General features: G+C 37.7%; 2 protein-coding genes and 1 long non-coding RNA gene across 3 annotated transcripts; all 3 read right to left on the bottom strand.

Moving 5' to 3' along the window:
* Positions 1-3276: 3276 nt before the first annotated feature.
* Positions 3277-15537, bottom strand: LOC141389995 (uncharacterized). The gene is made up of 2 exons (XM_073962384.1): positions 15420-15537; positions 3277-3851 (listed from the first exon to the last, which is right to left on the bottom strand). The coding sequence occupies exon 2, from the start codon at positions 3811-3813 to the stop codon at positions 3394-3396; it is 420 nt and encodes a 139-aa protein (XP_073818485.1). The 5' UTR covers positions 3814-3851; positions 15420-15537; the 3' UTR covers positions 3277-3393.
* On the bottom strand, positions 15095-20858 carry CycB3 (cyclin B3). The gene is made up of 3 exons (XM_073962383.1): positions 20714-20858; positions 18361-20634; positions 15095-16002 (listed from the first exon to the last, which is right to left on the bottom strand). The coding sequence occupies exon 2, from the start codon at positions 20375-20377 to the stop codon at positions 18545-18547; it is 1833 nt and encodes a 610-aa protein (XP_073818484.1). The 5' UTR covers positions 20378-20634; positions 20714-20858; the 3' UTR covers positions 15095-16002; positions 18361-18544.
* Positions 20859-22847: 1989 nt separating this feature from the next.
* Positions 22848-24052, bottom strand: LOC141389997 (uncharacterized). Its single transcript, XR_012409242.1, has 2 exons — positions 23745-24052; positions 22848-23672 (listed from the first exon to the last, which is right to left on the bottom strand). It is a non-coding gene; the product is annotated as an uncharacterized lncRNA (long non-coding RNA).
* Positions 24053-24060: the final 8 nt, after the last annotated feature.

Here is a 24060-nt window from a genome sequence, read left to right on the forward strand (position 1 = left end):
GCATCCCGAGAGTGACAGGGCGAAGAGAAGAGTATTACGTCGCATCAGATCTCTTCCTGCCGAGGATGAACCACCACAATTTACAATGGATGATGTTGCCAATGCCATCAGGAACGCTAAATCATCCAAAGCGTTGGGCCCTGATGGAATCTCCATGGTAATGTTGAAGCAGCTGGATGAGCCGGGAGTCGAGTATCTCACCAAAGTCTTCAACTTGTCGCTAGCCACCCTCGTTGTTCCCGAAGTCTGGAAAATGGGCATGGTGGTCCCACTACGGAAGCCAGGCAAGGATGCCAGCAAAAGTGAATCGTACAGACCGATTTCGCTTTTGTCGCCCGTAGCAAAGACACTTGAGGCCTTGATCCTCCCCAGTATCAGAAATAGCTATCAAGTTGCCGATCATCAACATGGATTCCGTAAGCAGCACAGCACGACAACAGCGCTGCACGCCATTACCACATATATCTGTAAAGGACTCAACCAGAGACGACCGTGCGATAGAACAGTGATGGTGGCTCTTGACTTATCAAAAGCCTTTGATACAGTCAGGCACTCCACGCTGTTTGAGGACATTGAGCAGACAACCCTCCGGCCAAGCTTGAAACGTTGGATAGTCAACTATATGTGTGGACGCCAGTCGTACGTGGAATTCAGGAATAAGAAGTCCAAACCCCGTAGAGTGAAACAGGGAGTTCCCCAAGGTGGGGTGATATCTCCGGAGCTGTTTAACCTCTACCTCTCCTGTATTCCACCCCCTCCAGACGGCATTGAGATCGTGACGTATGCGGATGATTGCACGATCTTGGCGTCGGGTACCTATCCTGATGACATCTGTGAGAGACTGAACAACTATTTAACTGATCTTACCACCTTTTTCCATTCGAGGAATATGCAGATTTCCCCCACAAAATCTACAGCCACTCTGTTCACCACATGGACAGCGCAGTTTGGACGTGAGTTGAATGTCGTGGTCGACGGTAGCAGAATTCCGACCACAAACTGCCCTAAAATTTTAGGGGTCACATTCGACACTACATTCACGTCGTGCGCACACGCCACAGCTATCTGCGACAAGTTGAAAAGTAGGAACAAGGTCCTCAAGTCCCTGGCCGGCAGCACTTGGGGTGCAGATAAAGAAACCTTGTTGACCACATATAACGCGATAGGTCGGTCTGTGGTAAGCTATGCGGCTCCAGTCTGGTCCCCGAGATTGTGTGATTCGAACTGGAAAAAGATTCAAACTTGCCAAAATGCAGCCCTGAGAACAGCGACAGGGTGCCTCCTCAAATCTTCAGTGGACCATCTACATGAGGAGGCAAAAATTCTTCCTGTAAAGCAACACAATGAGATGCTTTCGTTGCAGTACCTGCTTGGATGTTATCGTGTGAGCCATCCCAATCACCATCTTGTGGGTAGGCCCGGCCCATTCAGGGAGATCAGGAAGGATATCCATGCTCTAGAGGGAGAGGTCCAACGATACAGGAGAGAACCCCTAGATCAACAAGCATATCAAGCAGGATTGAATAGCATTCACACGGACGCAGTTGCCAAGGCCTTAAGCAATTATAGTGTGAATAAAGTACTTGGAGTACATCCTCCATCTATCGCAGCTGAGGAGCGTCAGCTGCCACGACAAACTAGAGTAGTTTTGGCCCAACTACGCTCGGGATATTGCAGTCGCCTAAATTCTTATTGGGCGGAAATCGATCGCACCGTGCAAGACATCTGCCCAGTATGCGGCATGGGCCCGCACGACACACAACACCCTTTTAACTGCCCCGCCAAACCTACCCATCTAACTCCAGTGGATCTATGGCTACATCCCATCGAAGCAGCCACTTTTCTTGAACTGGAGATAGACCCAGAGCCAGATTGAACAGAGGAACGAACAAATAAACATAACAAAAACACTGTTACAACAACAACAGTTCCGTATCTTTCGGCCTAACCGATGATGTGAGGCAATGGCAATTTTAATAACGTAACGACTATTTGTTTTTATGATGCCACACCGTTTCCTTCCTAACCCTAAATTTTGTATAGTATATGTACGTAAAACCATTTTTTATACCCTCAGCATTTATGCCTCATCGAAATAATGGTTTAAGACCCCAAGTATGTTTGGACGAAATGTGTTTCAGACAATTTGGAGTCGATTGAGCAATGTCCGTCCGTCTGTCTGTCTGGCTGGTGCGCACGATAACTCTCGAAAGCATGAGCCGATTTGGTCCAAAATTTGGCTTTCGTAATATTTTGTCCAAACTTAGTTTAAGTTCGAAGATGGGTTATATCGGTCCACTCCTTCCGGTACCTCCCCCCACAAAAGCTCGAAAATGTTCGGAAAATTTGTGCGTACGATAATTCTTGAAGGGAGTAACTGATTTGGTCCATATTTTGCAAATCGTGAAACGTCTACCAGACTTAGATAAGTTTCCAATATGGACTCAATCGTTCCATTCATTCGGGTACCTCCCACACAAAATGTCGGATAAGTTCAGTTTAGGACCTGTTCTCGAATCGCTTTGATTTTTGTTTTAGCAACTTGTATACACTGCCCTCCATACGACGGTACAAGTTTCATCAGAAGCAAGTCCATACTTCCTGAGAAAATAGCCTGAAAGTTGCACAAAATCCCTATGACACCATGTAAGGTGGTAGGAGCGCAAGATAACTCTCGAACGGATCTGCCGATTGGGTCCAAAATTTGGCCTTAGTAATATTTTGTCCAAACATAGTTTAAGTTCGAAGATAAGCCATATCGCTCCACTCCTTCAGGTACCTCCCCCACAAAATTTCAAAAATGTTCGGAAAAATTGTTCGTGCGGTAACTTTTGAAGGGAGTGGCCGAATTGGTCCATACTTTACACATCCTAATATATCTACCAGATGTAGATCAGGTTCAAATATGGACTATATTTGTCCACTTTATCCAGTACCTCCCAAACAAAATTTCAAATAAGTTCACTTTAAGACCTGCTATCCAATCACGTTGATTTTTGTTGAAGCAACTTGCATTCGCTGCCTCAATTACGACGGTAAACGTTTTTTCAGGGGCAAATCCACACTTATTGAGCAAACAGCCCGAAGGGTGTAAAAACCCCCTATGGCACCATATGTACTGGCTGGAGATCCACTTCCATAATGGTCAATGTCGATCCATTCCTTTAAGTATTTCCTCCGCAAAACTTTTGCTCTTTAATCCTAATCAACATTTTTGTCGTTTCTTACTCCCAAAATTTTTAAAACCCACTTAATACATACGTTTTTTGGGAAAAATTGTTTTAATATACACAGGCTGAGGGTATATCTCTGTCGGCCAAGCCGACTGATACTTTTTTACTTGTTGATTTTTTTTTTAATTTCTCATAACTTTATTTTAATATTTAATTTTTTTTAATTATTACCACGGACTCCTCCAGGCATTTGTTTCCAATTACGTGGAATATTCATGGGTGCAGATGTTGCATATTGCGGATATTGTGGTGCTGGAGCTTCTACTACCGCTGCCTGTCCAGGTGGTACATAATATGAAGTGCCAGATGGTGGTTGCAACTGTTGTTGATCGACATAAATGTGTATATGTTGTTCGGGTTGCTTACGATTTCCACCCAAAAGTGTATCCAATGTTCCAAGTAAACCTCCTGTTATACCACCAACTGTATTGGTTAAAATATCAACTACTGGAGCAGTTTGTCCTGTTAAACCAACAACGGTATCGCCCAAAATATCAACAGCTGGAGCAGCATGTCCTGTGGTGGCGGCAAGTAAAACTAAAATTCCAATGATTTTTAATTTCATGATAACGATTTTCATTTCTCGTTTGCTGTGCTGAGATTGTCTATAATAAAACCCTCGAAAAAAAGTACCGCATTTATACAATTTTGGAAAGATGCGATAAGCAGCGTAACTCGGAGATAATAATAATGGCAAGCTTTTTTTCATGAGAAAAGAAATAGGAAATGAAATTTTATGAAAGCGTGAAAATTATTGTCTTCCTGGTGGCGAATCGATGAATACTACTCGCCATAAAACCAAATGGACGTTTTCAGCAGAAATTGAAGATTTGACTCATTGCAAGGGAAATCAAATAAATAGAATCTAATGGGCCGATTCCGTACAGCGAGGCGAGTCGTGTCGCGTTGCCAGTTGCAATTTTTCCATTACGTATGGCAAAAGTCGCACGACGACGTCAAATTTTGTCGCCGTAATGTTCATTTTCCGGCGACAACAAATTAGCTGTCGCCGTTCATTTTTACTACCGAATAAATATAAAATAAAAAAAAATAAAAATAACTTATTATCGACGATTATTTTCTATCGCTGGACGTAGTGCATTTTTTAAATTTTGTCGCCTAGACGATAGACGACGCGACATGACTCGCCTCGCTGTACGGAATCGGCCCATAACTTCAGTCTAAACACAACGTGTTTCTATCCATTTTCAGCTATTTAAATCACTCTATAGAGAACTTCACTATAACGATTACTTCGGTATAAAGAAGTTTTTTATTGCAAAAGTGCAATTTACACAATAAAGGAGAAACAAATCACATTCATCGACGCTCTTTTTATACATAACTGTTTCAACTTTTCTGGGGCGGTACCGATTACGATTACGATATGTAAGGACCAAATCGAGGACTCCCTTCAGGAGAGCCGTAGGGTTTTTACAGCTTTAGGTTAATTATTTCCGTCACCGGAAATAATTACCCTAATTTGGCATTTGAGGTTCTCTGTGGTCACAAAACTTATCCACGAAAAATCGTCAACATAGATAGGTCCATGTTTTCATATAGTTCCCATACAACGGTACCTCCCGATTTTCTGTATTTTGAGAATTTTAGCCAAAAGTTTTCACCGAACTAGCTGTATATTGGCATTAAAGGTTATCAGTGGTCACGAAACTTTGTCACTAAAAATAGTCAACATAGATCTATGTTTTGGTATATCCAACATATAACGATGGTATTTTGAAGATTTTGACTAAAGTTTTTAATCGGTATTTTAGCTACAATTGTTACCGATCTAGCTGCAATGTGACATTTGAGGTTCTATGTGGTCACGAAATTTCTCCGTGAAAAATCGTCAAAATAGGTTCAAGTTTTGATATAGCTCCTGTATAACGGAACTTCCCGATTTTCGATATCTTGAAGATTTTAGCTAAAATCTTTAACCGAACTAGCTGTAATTTGACGTTTGAGATTTTTAGTGGTCATAGAAGTTCTTGACAAAAAATTATTTATATAGGTCATGGTACAAATACACAGGTAGCCGCATCGGCAATTGTTGGTAACATAAGGTGTCAACATTTGACATCAATTCACATTATGTTACCATCAGCTGGCATGATAATGCTACCTGTATTATTGTACCATGATATAGGTCCATGTTTTGGTATAGGCCCTGTATAAGCGTACCTCCTGATTTTCGGAATTTTAAAAGTTTTAACTACTGTTTTACCGAACCAGCTGCAATGTGACATTTGAGGTTCTTTGTGGTCACGGAACTTCTCCACGAAAAATCGCCAACATATGTCCATGTTCTGCTATATCCCCCATATAACAGTACCTCTAGATTTTCGGATTTTTTGAGGGTTTTATCTAAAAACTTGCTGTTATTTGACTTTTTCGATTGTTTCGGCAGCGGGTTCTTTGTACCGGATTGACCCGGAACTACACAACATCATTGTTCCGGCCAGCGGCTGCCATCTCAGTGTACATATGTTTGTATTTGTTTCGTTTTTCTGTGTTGGGAGCAGCATATCTCGGAATACCTGCTCCGAATCCTTTTGGTCCGTGCCGGGACGAAGAAAACCCCAGGAGCAATATATTAGTGTTCGGTTTGTCACATCTGCATCTTCACCCACATCCAGCCTTCGGTGAGATCCAATAGATGTCAGGAGTGGGTGCATCTAAGGGGTTGCTCTGGACTTGTCCACGTGAGGGACTACGACAGAGACTACGTTGCTGCATGCTGTGTGAATACAGTCCGCAGTGAGTCGTCATCGGATTACGAAACTCCCTCGTCGTCTGATTATGAGACTCCCCCGCAGTCCCCCTGACAACAACCGCACATGCAGCCTTTAACACCAGCCATTGTTGTCCCAATCCCGGAAAATGCATCCTTTTTGCAATTTAATTGCAATGGACTCCGAGGTAAGATCGAGGAAATAGTAGATTTCATGAGTCGGAGGAATATCAAGGTCGCTACGGTGCAAGAAACCAAGCTCAACAACAACTGTAGCTTACAACGTTGCGATGGTTACGACGTGCTAAGGAAGAATCGCACCAGAAGTGGAGCCAGTATAGGTGAACTGTGGGCAACGGTTAAGTCACTCTCGAACCCAGGAAGAAGGGAAGATAGGACCTCAGTTACGTTTGGCGACGTTACGTTGACTGACCCGAAGAGGTGCGCAAGTTATTACAATCGGCAGTTTGTCGAGCACCCCGAGAGTGACAGGGCGAAGATAAGAGTATTACGTCGCATCAGATCTCTTCCTGCCGAGGAGGAATCACCACAGTTTACAATGGATGATGTTGCCAATGCCATCAGGAACGCTAAATCATCCAAAGCGTTGGGTCCTGATGGAATCTCCATGGTAATGTTGAAGCAGCTGGACGAGCAGGGAGTCGAGTATCTCACCAAAGTCTTCAACTTGTCCCTAGCCACCCTCGTTGTTCCCGAAGTCTGGAAAATGGGCAGGGTGGTCCCACTACGGAAGCCAGGCAAGGATGCCAGCAAAATTGAATCGTACAGACCGATTTCGCTTTTGCCGCCCGTAGCAAAGACCCTTGAGGCCTTAGTCCTCCCCAGTATCAGAAATAGCTTCAAGTTTCCGATCATCAGCATTGATTCCGTAGGCATCACAGGACGACAACTGCGCTGCACGCCATTACCACACATATTTGTCAAGGACTCAACCAGAGACGGCCGTGCGATAGAACAGTGATGGTGGCGCTTGACTTATCAAAAGCCTTTGATACAGTCAGGCACTCCAAACTGTTTGAGGACATTGAGCAGACCGGCCAAGCTTGAAACGTTTGATTGTCAATTATATGTGTGGACGCCAGTCGTACGTGGAATTCAGGAGCAAGAAGTCCAAACCCCGTAGAGTGAAACAGGGAGTTCCCCAAGGTGGGGTGATATCTCCGGAACTGTTTAACCTCTACCTCTCCTTTATTCCGCCCCCTCCAGACGAGATCGTAACGTATGCGGATGAATTCACGATCCTGGCGTCGGGTACCTATCCTGATGACATCTGTGATAGACTGAACAACTATTTAACCAATCTTACCACATTTTTCCATTCGAGGAATATGCAGATTTCCGCCACAAAATCAACAGCCACTCTGTTCACAACATGGACAGCGTAGTTTGGAAGAGAATTGAATGCCGTGGTCGACGGTAGCAGAATTCCGACCACAAACTGCCCCAAAATCTTAGGGGTCACATTCGACACTACTTTCACGTCCTACACACACGCCACAGCTATCTGCGACAAACTGAAAAGTAGGAACAAGGTCCTCGAGTCCCTAGCCGGCAGCACTTGGGGTGCAGATAAAGAAACCTTGTTGACCACATATAACGCGATAGGTCGGTCTGTGGTAAGCTATGCGGCTCCAGTCTGGTCCCCGAGATTGTGTGATTCGAACTGGAAAAAGATTCAAACTTGCCAAAATGCAGCCCTGAGAACAGCGACAGGGTGCCTCCTCAAATCTTCAGTGGACCATCTACATGAGGAGGCAAAGATTCTTCCAGTAAAGCAACACAATGAGATGTTTTCGTTGCAGTACCTGCTTGGATGTTACCGTGTGAGCCATCCCAATCACCATCTTGTGGGTAGGCCCGACACATTCAGGCAGATCAGAAAGGATATCCATTCTCTAGAGGGAGTGGTCCAACGGTACAGGAGAGAACCCCTAGATCAACAAGCATATCAAGCAGGTTTGAATAGCATTCACACGGACGCAGTTGCCAAGGCCTTAAGCAATTATAGTGTGAATAAAGTACTCGGAGTACATCCCCCATCTATCGCAGCTGAGGAGCGTCAGCTGCCACGACAAACCAGAGTAGTTTTGGCTCAACTACGCTCGGGATATTGCAGTCGCCTAAATTCTTATTGGGCGGAAATCGATCCTGCCGTGCATGACATCTGCAAGTATGCGGCATGGGCCCGTCATAACTCCATGTTTTAATATAACCCAAGCTAACGATACCTCAGGATTTTCGGCATTTTTAAGATTTTAGCTAAAATTTGAAACCGATTTGACATATGAGGTAGTGGTACCTTCCTATTTTCGGTTCCTTGTAGTTACAAAACTTTTCACTAAAAATTGTAAAGATAGGTCCACACTTTGATATAGACCCGATATAATGGTAGATTTAATAATTTAGACATTTGGGGTATCGCCGTAAAAGAGGCCGTAAGCACAACTTGCAGAAAAAAATTAATTAAAACAAATTCGACGAAGTGGACCGATGGCCCTTCTTCGAACTTAAACTAAATTTTTTACATAATATTCGGGTATGTTCTGAGACACACTTCACCTCTCACTTCATACCTCAAGCATTTTGTTCACCTCATTTACTCCTATTTTTTGCGAATTTCTTGAGGCTAAGATTCATGGGGGTATTTAAAAAGAAGAATACACCCTAGTGCGTCCATAAAATACTCGAAAATAAGCGTTAATGGGATGAACAAAATGCTTGAGGCGTGAACTGTGTCTCAGAACATACCCCATTAATATTATTAAGGCTCAACGAACGCATAGCAGTGGGAAAGATTTGGTTTTGTTTACAAGTGCAGTTGTTCGAGTTTAGGTCGTGCCAAAGAAATTCTCGATCAGAGTGTTTCTTTGGATACGTATCTATTTGAGCGAGCAATTGACACTTGGGTGTAAAAAGTTTCTTGTTGAAATACAAGAAAAAAGGGAACTGATGAAGATCTGTGGCGAGATCTGAAACTATAGCCTTCCCTGCCTTACCCCTTGGTATACATCGCCAATTTTTCCCACTAATAAATTAAAGTTGTTTTAATAAAATATTAAAACAACGACTATGGAATTAAGTCTGACTATTTTGAAAATCAAAATAAAAGTCATCATCCAAAATAAAAAACGCCAACCCTCCTAAGAAGCCAAAAGTTTATCGTGCGCTCCAGCCAGCAGACCGAAAGACCCAAACCCTAAAATCTTCACCGCTGCTAAAACCAAATCAGTACCTTAAAGTATGCTAGATTTCAACATCTACTAATATGAAAACACTGTGCAACATTGACACACTTTCTTCGTTTTCGTATTAATTCCATGAAATAATAATAATAAATAGAACAATTATATTCTATTTAACCTCAAAAATGGCAAAAACAACTCCCGATGTTTCTAAAGATTAATGCGTTCGAATACAAATGACCCTTCTTCTGTTCTTATCATCTTCAAGTGGGAACTTTAAATCGTTTGTATTTGGAAAAGACAATTCAGTCGAATTGATATTTTCGAATCAGTCAGTAAAGTACCGCACAAAAAAAATATTTTAAAAATAATTTCCAAAAAAATCAAAATGAAAACTTTGGCTATGGTATTGCTAGTTACAAGCTTAGTGGCGCAGTTTTGTTGGGCCAAACCCACATTTGATGTATTGGCAAATATACTTTACGACATAGTACATGATCCAAGTGAACCCCATGATCATCATAGAGGAGGATCATCTTATCCCAACAATGGACCCTATATTGAGGAAAATATTTACAATCCACCACATAAATATTCAAATGGTGTGCAGCAATATCCCTATCGTCCTCAGCAAGTGAATAGACCAGCATATAATCAAGGTCCAGCAAATGGTTATTATGGTAATAATCAATACCAAGGAGTGCCGAATTATGGTTCAGGACAAGGCTACAACAATCAAGGATATTCACAAGGACCCCATTATCGTCAAAATCCTCAGGGTTATAATACGAATAATAATGGTGGCTATAATTATGGTTATCAGAGTCCACCACAATATGGTTATCGCAATCAAGGTTATTGAGTCAAGTTTGCTTTAAGCTGCATGATATACTCCTACAACTTAAAAAAATGTGATAAATGTGTAATAAGTTAATTAATAAAACTAAATAAACAAAAAATTATCAAAGTGAAATATGCTTAAAAACTTTAATTACACTGTGCAACACTGAAAATGCAAACAACTTCTAGTATGCATTTTTCGAAAGTACATATTTAGACTGCAAAAACCCTAGTAGGGTTTTGTCCTGTCAGATCCAGTTCGTATTTTATGGCCTCATCTAAACCGGGCTAAATCTACACTTTTTTGCATTTATCAGGCCTTTATCTGAGAAACGAATAGGAATTTGGCGCTGTTGTCTTTAGCAATATTGTAACCCTAAACAAGTAGAACTTATGTTTAGAAAAAACCACATAAGAAAAACTCCATCTAGGGCATCAAAATCTATAAAATATAGAAAATTTTACATAATTGCTGAAATTCTGGTCAGTATCGGCTAAACTATTGGGAGTTGAACCAAGTAACCTTTTGCAAAAATCTTCCAAATAAAGTTCTCAACAATTCTTTAGAACATTCTGAAACTCTAAAATGCTTACTTCATGTTGTTTCAGCGGTATTTTGCATCATATCTTTTATAACACGTATTTCAAACACAGTTCACACCAACAGTTTATTCTCGCATTTCGGATTTCACTACATTATTGACAGTTTTATTAAATCGTCGTTGAAAAATGTACTGAAAACTACGGCATAGAGGCATTTTACAACATTCCCTGTACATTCCAGGGAATATTTTTCCAAGAAAATATTCAGAAAAAATTAACGGTTTTGAAGATACGGTGCGAAATGTATAAAAATTGTGGAATTTTTGCATATATTTTGAAATTTGAGGCAATAAATGTAGTTTTTCGAGTTCATTATTTCTCCAAATATTTTATTCTTGTCCTTATCTACAAATTTGTTTCAGAGGTCAGATGAAGATTCGCATTGGTTTCAGAGATATAGCCCCGAACTTCTTTAAAAACTCAATATTTAACCATGTTTAGATGGGGCCATAAAATCCGAGCTGGATCTGACACAACAAAACCCATCTAGGGTTTCATGTCCTTTGAGTGTGTACTTTCAAAAAATTTTCAGTTCGAATAAAAATGTTGCACAGTGTTATCCATTGTGTAAAGAACATTGGGAATATACAGAATGTAGACTTATGTCCCAAGGGCCATTAATATCCACGAATCTTTGTATGGAACTATACAAACTTATTTGCGGGTGAACATAGCAAACTTCAAGGTACATAATACCCGCGGAAAGACTAGGAATTTAAAAGCTAGCATGCTGTAAAATTTGGCACACCTCTAATAAATTTATCTCTTACAGCTCTTTATGAACAAGTAAAAAAAGTATCAGCCGTCGTGACCTACAGAGATATACCCTCAGCCTGTGTATATTGAAACAATTTTTCCCAAAAAACTTATGTATATAGGGGGTTTTAAAAATTTTCGGCGTATAAACCGACAAAAATGTTGATCAGGATTAAAGAGCGAAAGTTTTGCGGAGGTGATACTTAAAGGAATAGATCGACCTTGACCATTATGGAAGTGGATCTCCAGCCAAAATTTTGTGTGGGAGGTACCGGAGGGAGTTGACAAATATAGTCCATATTTGAACGTGATCTATATCTGGTAAATATATTAGGATGTGTAAAGTATGGATCAATTCGGCTACTCCCTTCAAGAGTTAACGTACAATTTGTCCGAACATTTTTGAACTTTTATGGGGGAGGTTCCTGAAGGAGTGGGCCGATATGGCTTATCTTCGAACTTAAATTATGTTTGGACAAAATATTACTAAGGCCAAATGTTGGACCCAATCGGCAGATTTGTTGGAGAGTTATCTTGCGCTCCAACCACCTCACACGGTGCAATAGGGGTTTTGTGCAACTTTTAGGCTATTTTCTCAGGAAGTATGGTCTTGCGCCTGATTAAACTTGTACCGTCGTATGGGGGGCAGTGAATGCAAGTTGCTAAAACAAAAATCAAAGCGATTCGAGAGCACGTCCTAAACTGAACTTATCCGAAATTTTATGTGGGAGGTACCCGAAGGAGTGGACCGATTGAACCTCATCTAAGTCTGGTAGACATTTCACGATTTGCAAAGTATGGACCAAATCGGTTACTTCCTTCAAGAGTTATCGTACGTACACATTTTCCGATATAACTCATCTTCGAACTTAAACTAAGGGGTCGATTACGGATAGCAATTCAACGGTAGTTGCGTTGTCAGAAGAGAAAATCATAAAAATAATAACAGAACCTACAGAAATGTTTGTCAAATTCATTTAATATCAGCGTTTTGAACCTTCAGCTATTAATTTAATTGTAAAAAAGTATGAATTTTAATGCGGAAATGGAAATTTCTATTACAAAATTTGTTGTCCGCAACGCAACTGTAGTTGGGTTGCTATCCATAATCGACCCCTAAGTTTGGACAAAATATTACGAAAGCCAAATTTCGACTCCAAATTGTCTGAAACACATTTCGTCCAAACATACTTGGGGTCTAAAACCATTATATTTCGATGAGGAACATTTTGTCCGTATGCAAGTGTATATACCCTCGTTAGCATAAATGCTGAGGGTATAAAAAGCAGTTATATGATAGATATACTAGGTATATTGATGTATCCAGTTTGTGGATTTGTAATGATAATGGGGGTTATTCTGAGCGAAAATTTTCCTTGAAAAATCTCCCTTAAGTTGAAGCGGCGGAAATCCAAAAACTGACCGGGAATTTTCGTTCATAATAACCCCTAATAAGACAATGTATCCTGTAGTACTTTAGAAAAATAACATAGACTACAGTTTTTTGTCCTGGTAGTTAAGCTATTTTTTCTAGAAATTGGTTAATAAATACTTTAACAGGCATGTCACAGATTCCGATCGGAATGGTTGCAATTCCGAAATTTCATTTCGATCGTTTTTGTCTTAGCTTCTTTAGATTCCGATCGATTTTGTGAAGTCAAAAAACTTAATTATTTATTTTAAATGCGAAATTAAATGTAAATTTGTTAATAAAACAACATTTTAATTATTTCTAAGTGTTTTTAGAGTGTTTTAAAGTGGCAGATTTAAACAAAATAAAAATACAATTCCGTTTGCAAAATCAAAAGTGGTTGCATTCCGAAAAATTCTTCGTTTTTCGTTTTCTGAAGAAGCTAAATACGGAATCAATTCCACTTTCGATCGGAATTCGTTTCTGTGACATGCCTGTAAATAAAGGATAATCCGTTTCTCTAATACGTTTCGAAAACCAACTTAATTAATTTTGGTTTTAATTTTGGATTATTCAGAATGAAAACTCTCCTTGAGTTTTTTCTCTCTACCGCTTTAATTTAACGGAGAGATTGAGAAAACTTTTCATTCGGAATAACCCCCAAAATTACATACAACAATAAATTTGTAGAAATTCGTTTTAGAAAAACGGGTCGTTAAAATAAAAAAACACACAAATAAAGGAAGTTATTCTCAACGAAAATTCCCTGTGAGTTTTGTATTTCTGCCGTTTCAACTTAAGGAAGAAAGTGGAAAACTCACGGGGAATTTTCGTTCAGAATAACCAAAGAAAAAAAAAATAAAAAACAACATAAATTGAAATTCATAAATAAAAAAACGTATTTATTAACCAAAAAGAGCGAAAAATAGTAACTTAACTACATATACAAAATTTGTTGTTGTTGATTATTTTTATTGTTTAACGTGGCAAAAAATACATAACAAAACTTGACAAAAAATGAAATGTAAACAATGAAGAAACACATAAAAACTAACATTAAATACCCAATAGAAAGTGTCTTTAAGACAACATTGATGAATCGTGCACGACATTTCCAATTCGTTCACGACCCTTTGCAGACAGCTCTTTGGAATCGTTGACGACTTTTTCCCACAAGTGTCCGAGTATTCATGCACGACAACATGGGCGACAAGGTAAGCGAAGCTGTCGTCGATGACGACTTGGAAGACAAAAAAACCGTTATTTCGTTGACGACTGCTTTGCAGACATTGTCTTGCTATTTGTCATTAACGACCCTACTAAAGACAAGTTCATTTTGTTGCCTTGTGTAATTTTTTATTAAATTATAAAATGCATTATGTCTACAAATTTTATCTTAAATTAATTATACTTAAGTCCCGGATGTTCTGCATGTCACCACTTTCTTCCAGCTTTACCACGCCTTATTTCTTTCCCCAGCCAACTGAAGGGCGATCTCCTTCACCTTGTGGATTCTGCAAAAAAGGGATTATAAATGACTGTTGAAAATAACCACTAATATATTCGAAATTCTTACCATATACCATGTGCTTCATATCGCGATTTTCAAAGTTCGCCATGCCTTCAACCTAAATACACGTATTTAAAGAACAAACACAATTAGTTTTTATGCATTTTAATCTACTTATTCTTACTTACCGATTTTAGTTAATGCTCTTTCCATAAATAATAATTCTATACATCGTGACGCGGCTTCCAAATTTTATGATTTCACAATCTTAAATTTATTACAAATAGAAAATTTAATATCTTCATAAATATATGTACAATTATTTCAAAGCTCTCTTTTTTGAGAATTTTTTTGAGTTTGTTGCCAAGACAAATTGCAAGACATGGTCATGCAAGTTGTCGTACATGACAATTTCATAGATTTCGTCAACGAATCGTCGACGAAAATGTCATCAACGATTTGATTTTCTATTGGGTAATAATGAAAAAACTTAATAATTACAAAAATAAACATTTATTGTAAATGAAAAAAAAAGATGGGGAAAATATCTTGTAAGGCAATTAATAATATTGAAAATTCAAAATCAAAAGAAAAACCTATAAAAAAACAGAAATGACAAAAATTAGTTAACAAGAAAATTGTTTAACAACTTTATCATACGTCCAGGGCGAATAAGTCCACATGTGCCATAGAATGATTGAATCACACATACCAACTGGCCAACAATAGACATTTGCAATAGAACAAATGCGGCAGTAGTAGTAGTTATAAATAAGTAGAGCTAAGGATATTTAACACTAGAAATTGTGTAGTAAAATGCATCAAAATGAAGAAGAAATTTATTAAAAATGTAATTTTTTGTTGTTTGTTCTTATATAGTTCATATTTAATTTATAGTTAATATATATGTAGGTTTGTGTATTTTTAGGTGTATGGATAAATGTAAAATTAAAATTAATAATAAACGTTACTTAAGAACTAGTAAAATTAAAAAATTTATAAGTGTTTTTTGTTTAATGGTAATGGGCAATTTTTTGCGAGTGGTGAATTTCTTTGTATCTCTCATAAAAATAAATAAATTAAGCACAAATAATTAATAATATTCACGAAAAAGAGAAATGGTACATACAAATCGTTTTTCTTCGTTTTCTGTTTCATAATACACTTTTTTTCCAAAATTTCTCTTTTTCTAATGAATTTCTTGAAAAATCAATTATTATTACGGAGTGAGAGAGAGTAGACACGCACTTTTACAAATGTAAATTATTAGTATGTATGTATGTATTAACTTAATAGAAGCGTAGTATGTATGTATGCTGTATGTATATTGTACTTGGTTGAGATTGGTTTTTTTGGTGGTTTTCATTTTTTAATAGTTTATAAAGAAAGATTAGTTGTCAAATTTTATAGTTTTAAGATAGCAACAAAAAAACAAGACAGAAAGACATTCAAGAGACAAGAAAGAACATGTGAAAGTTATAGAGTATTTATATAAAACATTTGATAGATTAGGAGAAATAATAATTTAATAGATAATACATATATAATTGTTTAACAAAATAAACAATGAATAGTAAATTGTATACCAGTCAGGAAAATAGTTAAGTTGGGAAAGTTAAATAAGGGGAAACAATAGATTTGCTTCTAAAAATATAGATTCTTCTGGGGCGGGGGTAGAGGAATTTCTTAAAAAATCTAAATGCGCAGTTGAACTGAAAAAAAAAACAGAAAAAAATATTTGTTAATATTTGGGGAAATAGAAAAAATATTTGTTATTAAAATATTGGATGGTATTAGGTTCGTTCCCGTACTTTTTAATGGTAAAACTCGTAAAAGAGAGAACTGCAAAAAATTTGTTCTTACCCACAAGTTTTTTGAAAAAGTTCGGGAACGGAAAAATGGAAAATACGTCAGAAAAACTGGAACAAATGTCAAAGTCGGCGTATCAGCCAATCAGACGCCGGCAACCATGTTACTACTTTTTTACTCGCCCAAATTTGTCGTGTAAAAAGTTTTTAAAGAGAGCGTCATTCAGCGCCATTTTTGTTTAAATAGAAGTGAACATTTTACAACTTTTTTGTGTACGGGAACGCTTTTTCGAGTAAAATGTGTAAAAGTCGTAAAAATTGTAAAAACTTTTTAGTTCTGGAACACAGCTATTGAGATAATACGATTTGCGAAATGTTCACTTTGCCCTAAGCCAAGTGATTTTTTGCCGAATGGGATCGGACTGAGACTAGCAATAACAAGTAAGAAAGTATCAGTTAGTTGTGCCGACAGAGATATACCCTCAGTCTGGGACCTAAAGAATAGTAGTAAACACAATACTTCTGACGTCTATAGGGGTTTTTTGTTTTTGGCCCAATTTCTCAGGAAGTATGGACTTGCCCCGGAAAAAAATTGTAACGTCGTAACTAGGGCCGCATACACAACATGTTGACAAAAATTTAAAAACGATCACACACCAGTCCTTATAATACACCCTCTTCAAAGAATGGCCCGAGGTAGTCAATATTCAGACATAACCTGAGTCTGTAAGTAATAACACTATGTACAACGTTTGGACCAAATCGTTTTCTCCCTTCGAGTGTTATCTAAGGGCCATGCCTACGAAAACTTGTTGCAAAACATATCAAAATGATCCGAGAGGAACTGTTAAACTGTACTTTTTTAAATTTTGTGTGGGAGGTACATATACTATGCCTAAACTTTTCTGAAAATTTACGAGAAAGAGATACCGGAAGGTATCCAACGGCGCCGGCAGACTTGCACCCGTCGTAACAGGGCCCGCACGAAGAACTTTTTGGAAAAAAAAATTCAAAGCTATCCGGGATGAGCTGTTGAACGGCACCTTTCCCAAAATTTGTGTGGGAGGAACCCGAAGGGTGGGACTAGACCATATTCCAACCTAATACATGACTAGATGAAATAATATGATGTGCAAAGTTTGGAACAATCAGAAACTCCCTACGAGAGTTATCTTGCGGATTGGTGCCGTCTAGGTTTCTTAGAGGTTTTAGGCCATCATCTCAGGAGAGAGCTACCGTGCGCACCAGCAAGACAGACGGACATTGCTAAATCAACTCGAAATTGTCTATTGTCTAGAACGGATTTCGTCCAAACTTACTTGGGGTCTAAAACCATTTTTCGATAAGGCACAATATAAAAGTGTATATTAGGGTTAAGACTTTTTGACCTTTTGTCTCAAAAATTATTTCCAGTATCGGGAATGGAAATATTGAAAAACTTTCCGCACAATCAATTTTGAAATTAGAGCACCGATTTACTACCGAGTGAAAAGTGGAGGGGAGGTGGTAAGTTTTTTTGGTGTGATTTTTTTGGTGGGCCTAGGCCAAGTTTATTTGGGGTGGGGTAAGTTTTGCCCAGGATGAACACAATGGACCATTACGATTACGCGTCCTCTTACCTAACCTAAGTTTTTGTTTGGTGGGAGGAGGTGGGCAAGTTACTAAATTTGCTCGAATTCACTCGCGAGTGGAATTTCCTGTTACACTAATAAATTACCTTCTTTCTGCCTATTAATAACGAAAATGTTTTTTTTTCAAAATTTTGCCTGTTAAGTCGAAGTTCATTTTTAATGATTAATTAGTTTTCTCGTTTAGAGTTATGGTTGATGATCGAAATTTTTTCGCAAGTGAAAAAAAAATATTTTTATTCAATTTAAATATTGAAAAAAGTCACGCACAAACCACTTTCAACAAACTTTGAAAGTTTAATTGACCAAAGTGCTGATAATTAAAAATATTGAAATCATTTCGTGTAGAAGGTTTAAATGGATACTGGGATAAGAGATTGTAAAAAAGTCATAACCTTAGTGTATATACCCTCTTTAAGCCAAAAGCTGGGGGTATAAAAATACGCCTCTTCACTTTAAACGACAAACAAACCTGAATAAATTACGAAATCGAATATTCCTGAAATATCGGAAATTGGCTATATAATTCGTAACTCTTTTATGAATAAGTCAATCGAAACTATACGACCTACAATTCTATATTATATATGATAAAATGTTTTAATAAAAACCAAAGTAATAATTCATAACATACCTTAATTTTGTTTTCTTGTTTAATAATCTGCTCCATTCAGCTCCTCCTCCATCCTTCCTAATTCACGGTAATGTTTGTTTTGCTGCGCCTATTTGCATTTTTGTTTCTGATGCTTACAACTTCTTCTTATTATTATTACGCTAAAAGGAAACTAAATATTCTCTTCTTTTGTCCGAATAAAAACTTATTGTTGCTTGTCAATTCCTCCACCGCCACTACTGCCACTATTACCACCAGCTTGTTGAGATTTTGTTTTTGTGCTTTTTTGCGCTTGTTGTTGTTGTTGTGATTCTTGTTCACTTGTTATTTGGCTAGACGTTAAACTTAAATTAAAATCTAATTGATTTTCAAATAATTTCTCTGTTGTCATCAGTGCAACTTTAGCAACTTCGTGGAATATCTTATGTGAATATTTACTACGTATAGTTTTAATAGTGCCCTTGGGTTTGCGATGTAAGCCAGCATTTAATATGGGAACAATATCGGCAAAATCGGCCAATTTATAACCGGTATAATAGATTAATGTCTCCGTCCATGGTTGAGCATCGCCATGCAAACGTAAGGCCATAAAGAGTGCAGCGCATGCCATCTTGGAATCACTAAATGTTATACAATCATAATCCATAAGCGATAACTCGAGAATATAACGGGCCAATGTTAATGTTGGCATTGGTACTTTGGCACAACGAGCATAACGACGCAGAAAACGATACGACAATGGAATACCCAAATCGAATTGTATCACTTTAAGGGTGGCCATTTCCATTTGTATCAGTTCGTCGTGTTTGTAGGCACCATCACAGATATATAAAAAGTCTTCGATCAATGGTGGTGTACGCTCATCGAATTTGCAAGCAATGAAAAGGGCAGCAGCACCCAACAATTGTAGTTTGTCTTTGTTTATAACTTCCTTGCACAAAAATTGATCAACAATTTTTACTGCTAAATATAAGGTTTCATGATTGAGTTCGAAGGTTTCTTGCACCTCAACCATCCAGTCGACTAGCAAGGAACGCATCCATTTGGACAAATGTATTTGCCTTTCCATATAGTCATCGACAGGAAATTGGGCCTCACGCTCCTTTAGATAATTGAAAATATCCATGGCATAGTGAGAAACCTGGAAGGGATCGTTCCAATTAAGTTTATCAAAGTCTTCCACACCCTCGGGAACTTGATGTACTGCTTTTTCTTTGGCCACTGTTGTAGGTTCAGTCTTACTTTGATCATGTTGTTGCTGTTGCAACAGAATTGATCGACGTTTTGCTGCCTCGAAATTACCAGATAAACGCATAGAATCCGAAACGGAAATGTCTTCCAATGCTGACATATACAAGGATTCTTCAGTCTTATTAAATTCATTGGAAATACGCCTAACTGGCTTGTTTGCAGTCTTTTGGACTTGGTGTGGCTGCAATGAAGCCATGGGAGCTGCTGGCACCTCATCCTTTTGTTTGGTTTTTATCGATTGCAATAACTTTTTCTCTTCATCCTCGAATATTTTTGAGGTTATGTTTGAATTTTGTGACTGATTTTCTTTTTGGCCATCTTTATTTGCATTACGGCTGGAGGCCCTTGTTAATATTTTGACGGGTTGCTGCTGTTGTTTTTGAAGAGCTCCCTGAGCTTGTTGCATCAGCAGATTCTGTGTTTCTTTTATTATTTGCAAAGTGTTTTCTTGTTGTCCTCCAGCCACAAAAAGATTCTGCACCAAATCCTTCTTCTTGGCCATATTGTGTTTGGCATCATCATCTTGATGTATATTCGTCAATTGATTGTGATTGTTCACATTGTTCGTGAGGTTTCCCAAAGCAGACCTTTTGATTTTGTCGTTCTTTTGAGGACTATGCTCTGCCTTGCGTTTACCGCGCGTTTGCATGATGTCGGAATTTTGATCCTGAACATTGGTGGCAGTGCGTCGAGTTAAACCTTTGCGAGCCAGAGGCATAAGGTTTGTTAAAGTTGTTGTGGCCACAGACTGCTTGGAAACTGCACGGGTACTCTTTGTGGGCGCCATTTTTTAACTGTTTTGTCTGCTTACAAAAGGTGTCCTCTTCTTCTTCTCGCTTGACAAGGAGAGAACTTAAAAGCACCGAAACAATTTCTTTTTTTCTTTTGCCAAAAATTCTTTCAATTCCCTTCTTGTTGTTGCTGGCTTTTTATTCGAAATATTTTTGGCGGCTTTGAAATAATTTCGATTTTTTGACAGAAGTCTTTTTGGTTATCAATTTGTGTGTTCACTTATTATTATCTTAGCTTCATTGTTTTAAGGATCTGCAATTGTTAACAAAAAGGAATTCCTCAAAACAATGTTGGAATTTTGGCAACGATGGCTTTTTCGAAGTATTCTTACCAATTATTCTCTAAATTTATTTGACTAAAGTAACATTTCTCTCTCCTTTTTAAAGTTATTCTTCCTTCTGTTTTCTTAATTTTTCAAATATGCCGCGACCGAGGCACCTTTTTCAACCTTTCAAAGAATACAAGCCAACAAACTCGCTGAATTGCTGAAGTTGGTTGCAGTTGAAGCGCTCAGGGTTACCGCTGCTACCAACAACAATGGGCAGAGTTGAAATTGGGTAGTTTGTATTCAAAATAAATAAAAATAATTGCGCGCGACTTTTTGCAAAAATTTACTATTTATGAGATAGGTTGTACAAAATGTATTATATGTCCACCCCGTAACATTCTGGGGGCAAGGCAGATGTAAATTGATCCGAACAAATATTGTTCAACATTATTCAAATTCGCTTTTTTTATCAGAAAACATTTACATAAAACTGCGTTTAGGTTTAGAAAGTTATTTGTTATATTCTCTGAAATAGTATAGGATTTAATTAATTTATAACAATAATTGAATGACAGTAAAATAATAAATATTGTTCTTTACTTTGTTAAATCATGAAGATACTAAAAGTTCCATAGCTCAAACGTCCTTTGCGTATATGTCAAATTAAAATTCATTTGAAATCCATTGGATTTCATTTGATGTATACGCAAATGAATTGAAAGTTGAAATCGAGTGGATTTCGTAAATGTAAACCATGCAATACTCCCAGTCCACACTAGAGCGATTTTAATGAAATAATAGGTGTGTTCGTTTACTCAACAATTTGTATAAATTTGTACAAGTCCTGTAACTTCTTGTAATCGGCTAAGCTCTTTTGCATTGTACTGTAGAGTAGACGAACAACATCCAGTAACAATTTGTACAAATTTTTAGTAAACGAACACACATAATTTCATGAAATTAGGCGTTCGAGATCGAGTTCCATATGAAGTACACCAATGCTTGATTTACATTACGAAATCCACTCGATTGCAACTGTCAATTCCTTTGCGTATACGTCAAATGAAAACTCATCTGAAATCCATTGGATTTCGTTTGACGTTTAATCAATGGAATTGACAGTTGAAATCGAGTGGATTTCGTAAATGTAAACCAAGCACAAGACCTCGCTTTGCGTGTTGATACGTTCCAAAAAAAAAACACGACTCAAAGTGAAACGACGCAAAAGGTACATAAGCTGCTTCGCCTGGTTGCCTTGCTTTCCTGCTTCATTTCTGACATAATAAAAATAAAATAATAAAGAAGGCCGAGCAAATTTCAAACTGGGTTGCCCTTTTCTTTTTTATTCTTTTATCAGAAGTAACCCTGCGTTTAGAAATGACAGAACAGTTGACTTCATGTATTGATTGTCAAAATCCCAAAACTTGCCTGTGTGACGTAGGCGTCCAGACAACTGCAAAAACAGTTGTAAAATTATGAATGAAAATCATCGATTTCATTTTGTTTTCCGTTCACATATTTTGTTTTTGTTCATGTTATTTTGTTTTCAATACATTTCAATTATCTCACACATTTTTACAAAAAATGTCAAAAATTTGTTAAACAGGCTGTCTATGAAAAAGTGATAGACAGCTGGAAGACAGCCGACAAATGTATGTATGTGTTAGTAAATCAGAGTTGTATTTGAAGACAAACTGTCTGGTGTAAACGCCTAGTAAGCAAGGTAAGCAGGCAAGGCAGCTTACTCTTATGTTACACGCTAAAACTTTCATACGAAACTTTCCCATTATTTTGGCGTTCATAGATCGAGTTCCATACAAAAGTAATTTTATGAAATTACTTGTTACATTCTGCCTTTCAGCGGCGTCTTGGTGGGGTTCCGTGCTAGCTCAGATAGGAGCACACTTTCAGGGGGAGGTTTTTAACCCTGCCACCAAAACCCTTAGGGAATGAACACGTAATGTAAGTGGATCTTATAAACACAAATAAACAACAATACAAAACACATAAACACCATACAACGATGACAAAGGAGCTTGGTCTTCAGTGCCCCCTCACTATGCCCACCCTTCCATGACCCTTCTTGTCCAATCGTAGCAATTCGCCATTTTTTTATAAAAGGGCCCCGAACACCACACACACTTACCACACTACAGCATCCCGCTGATACCCTCTCTTACAAAGACACTAGCACATATTCATTATAAATTCACATATAGGAAAAACAATTTATTATAAAAGTCATATTTTCTTAAAATCTTTAAACATTTAACATGATCTATAAGTTTTATGGATTATTAACACCTAAATTATTCTGTGAGCCAATGACTCAGACTACCATCAAAGTACGAAGAATTATTCTTTAGTTTGCCAAATCTGGCTATCTAGTGGAATCTATCAACCCTCTAATTGAGCTCGATTAGCGGCGATTCAGTGGACTTCTTCACTCTATCCACAATAAAACCAATTCTAAAAATCTTCTTACTATCTTCGTGACATTTGGGGCAACCCTACGCCCACTGCTTAAATTGTTGGCGTTAAATATCCTTACAATGGAAATAAACTTAAAAGCTAGTTACTAACTACGAACATACAAATTATTATTTAAACAACACAAACACATATAATTGATTATGTCAGTTATTAATATTTCATTTTTGTTCCATTTCTTAGAGTGGTGCTTTTGTTTTAGTTCAATTTAAATGTTTCTTGGTTATTTCTTTGTTAGTATGTTTGTAATATCTCGCACATGTGGCTGACGGCCATAAACAGCTGCTTAGATTATTATCTGTTACCTTGTATCACTTGATCTTAATTAGCTTATTTTTATCTTTTTATTTCCAGGAATTTAGACCAGAACAACCCACGGCAACTTGGACATCACAAGGCGAGAAAAATTAGAACTTTTTTAAAGTCTGACACTTCACAATAAATCTTGTTGTTTCCCCAATAAAATAACGACCTCCTCCCGTCTGCTGTTGAGGAGGCCGATGGTTGATGATCCTTTGTAATGCTTGGCAATCTTTAATTAAAAAAAAATACAAAGCATTCATCAAACCCTTAATGGCACCACAGGAATGTTTTAATAACTTACTCAATGGTTTTATTTGCCATAGCATGTAATAAAACACAAAGAAACACAACGAATTGGTCGTTGTCAAATAAAAATTCAAATCAGCACTTTCTTTGTTTTTTTTATTTTAATTTTTTTGGCTTTTGGTTTTTTTAAAGGTTACTTTAGCCACACGTTAAAGTTTATCAAAACTAACGCACCACTCACAAAATGACGGACATTCTGTTGGGCTTAGTGGCTTTTATAGACTTTGGAGGACGCTCATTTTCCCTCTTTTCTTTAATTTTTCCAAATTTTCCGACGTTTATTTGTTTATGTTTTCATGTTGTACTACTAA

Source organism: Musca autumnalis, unplaced genomic scaffold (assembly GCF_047663935.1).
Source record: "Musca autumnalis isolate F117 unplaced genomic scaffold, ASM4766393v1 scaffold_1, whole genome shotgun sequence".
NCBI classification, from domain to species: Eukaryota; Metazoa; Arthropoda; class Insecta; order Diptera; family Muscidae; genus Musca; species Musca autumnalis.

Excerpts from the sequence above, each read along its gene's own strand:
- CycB3 (XM_073962383.1), bottom strand. The coding sequence starts at position 20,377 with ATGGCGCCCACAAAGAGTACCCGTGCAGTTTCCAAGCAGTCTGTGGCC.
- LOC141389995 (XM_073962384.1), bottom strand. The coding sequence starts at position 3,813 with ATGAAAATCGTTATCATGAAATTAAAAATCATTGGAATTTTAGTTTTA.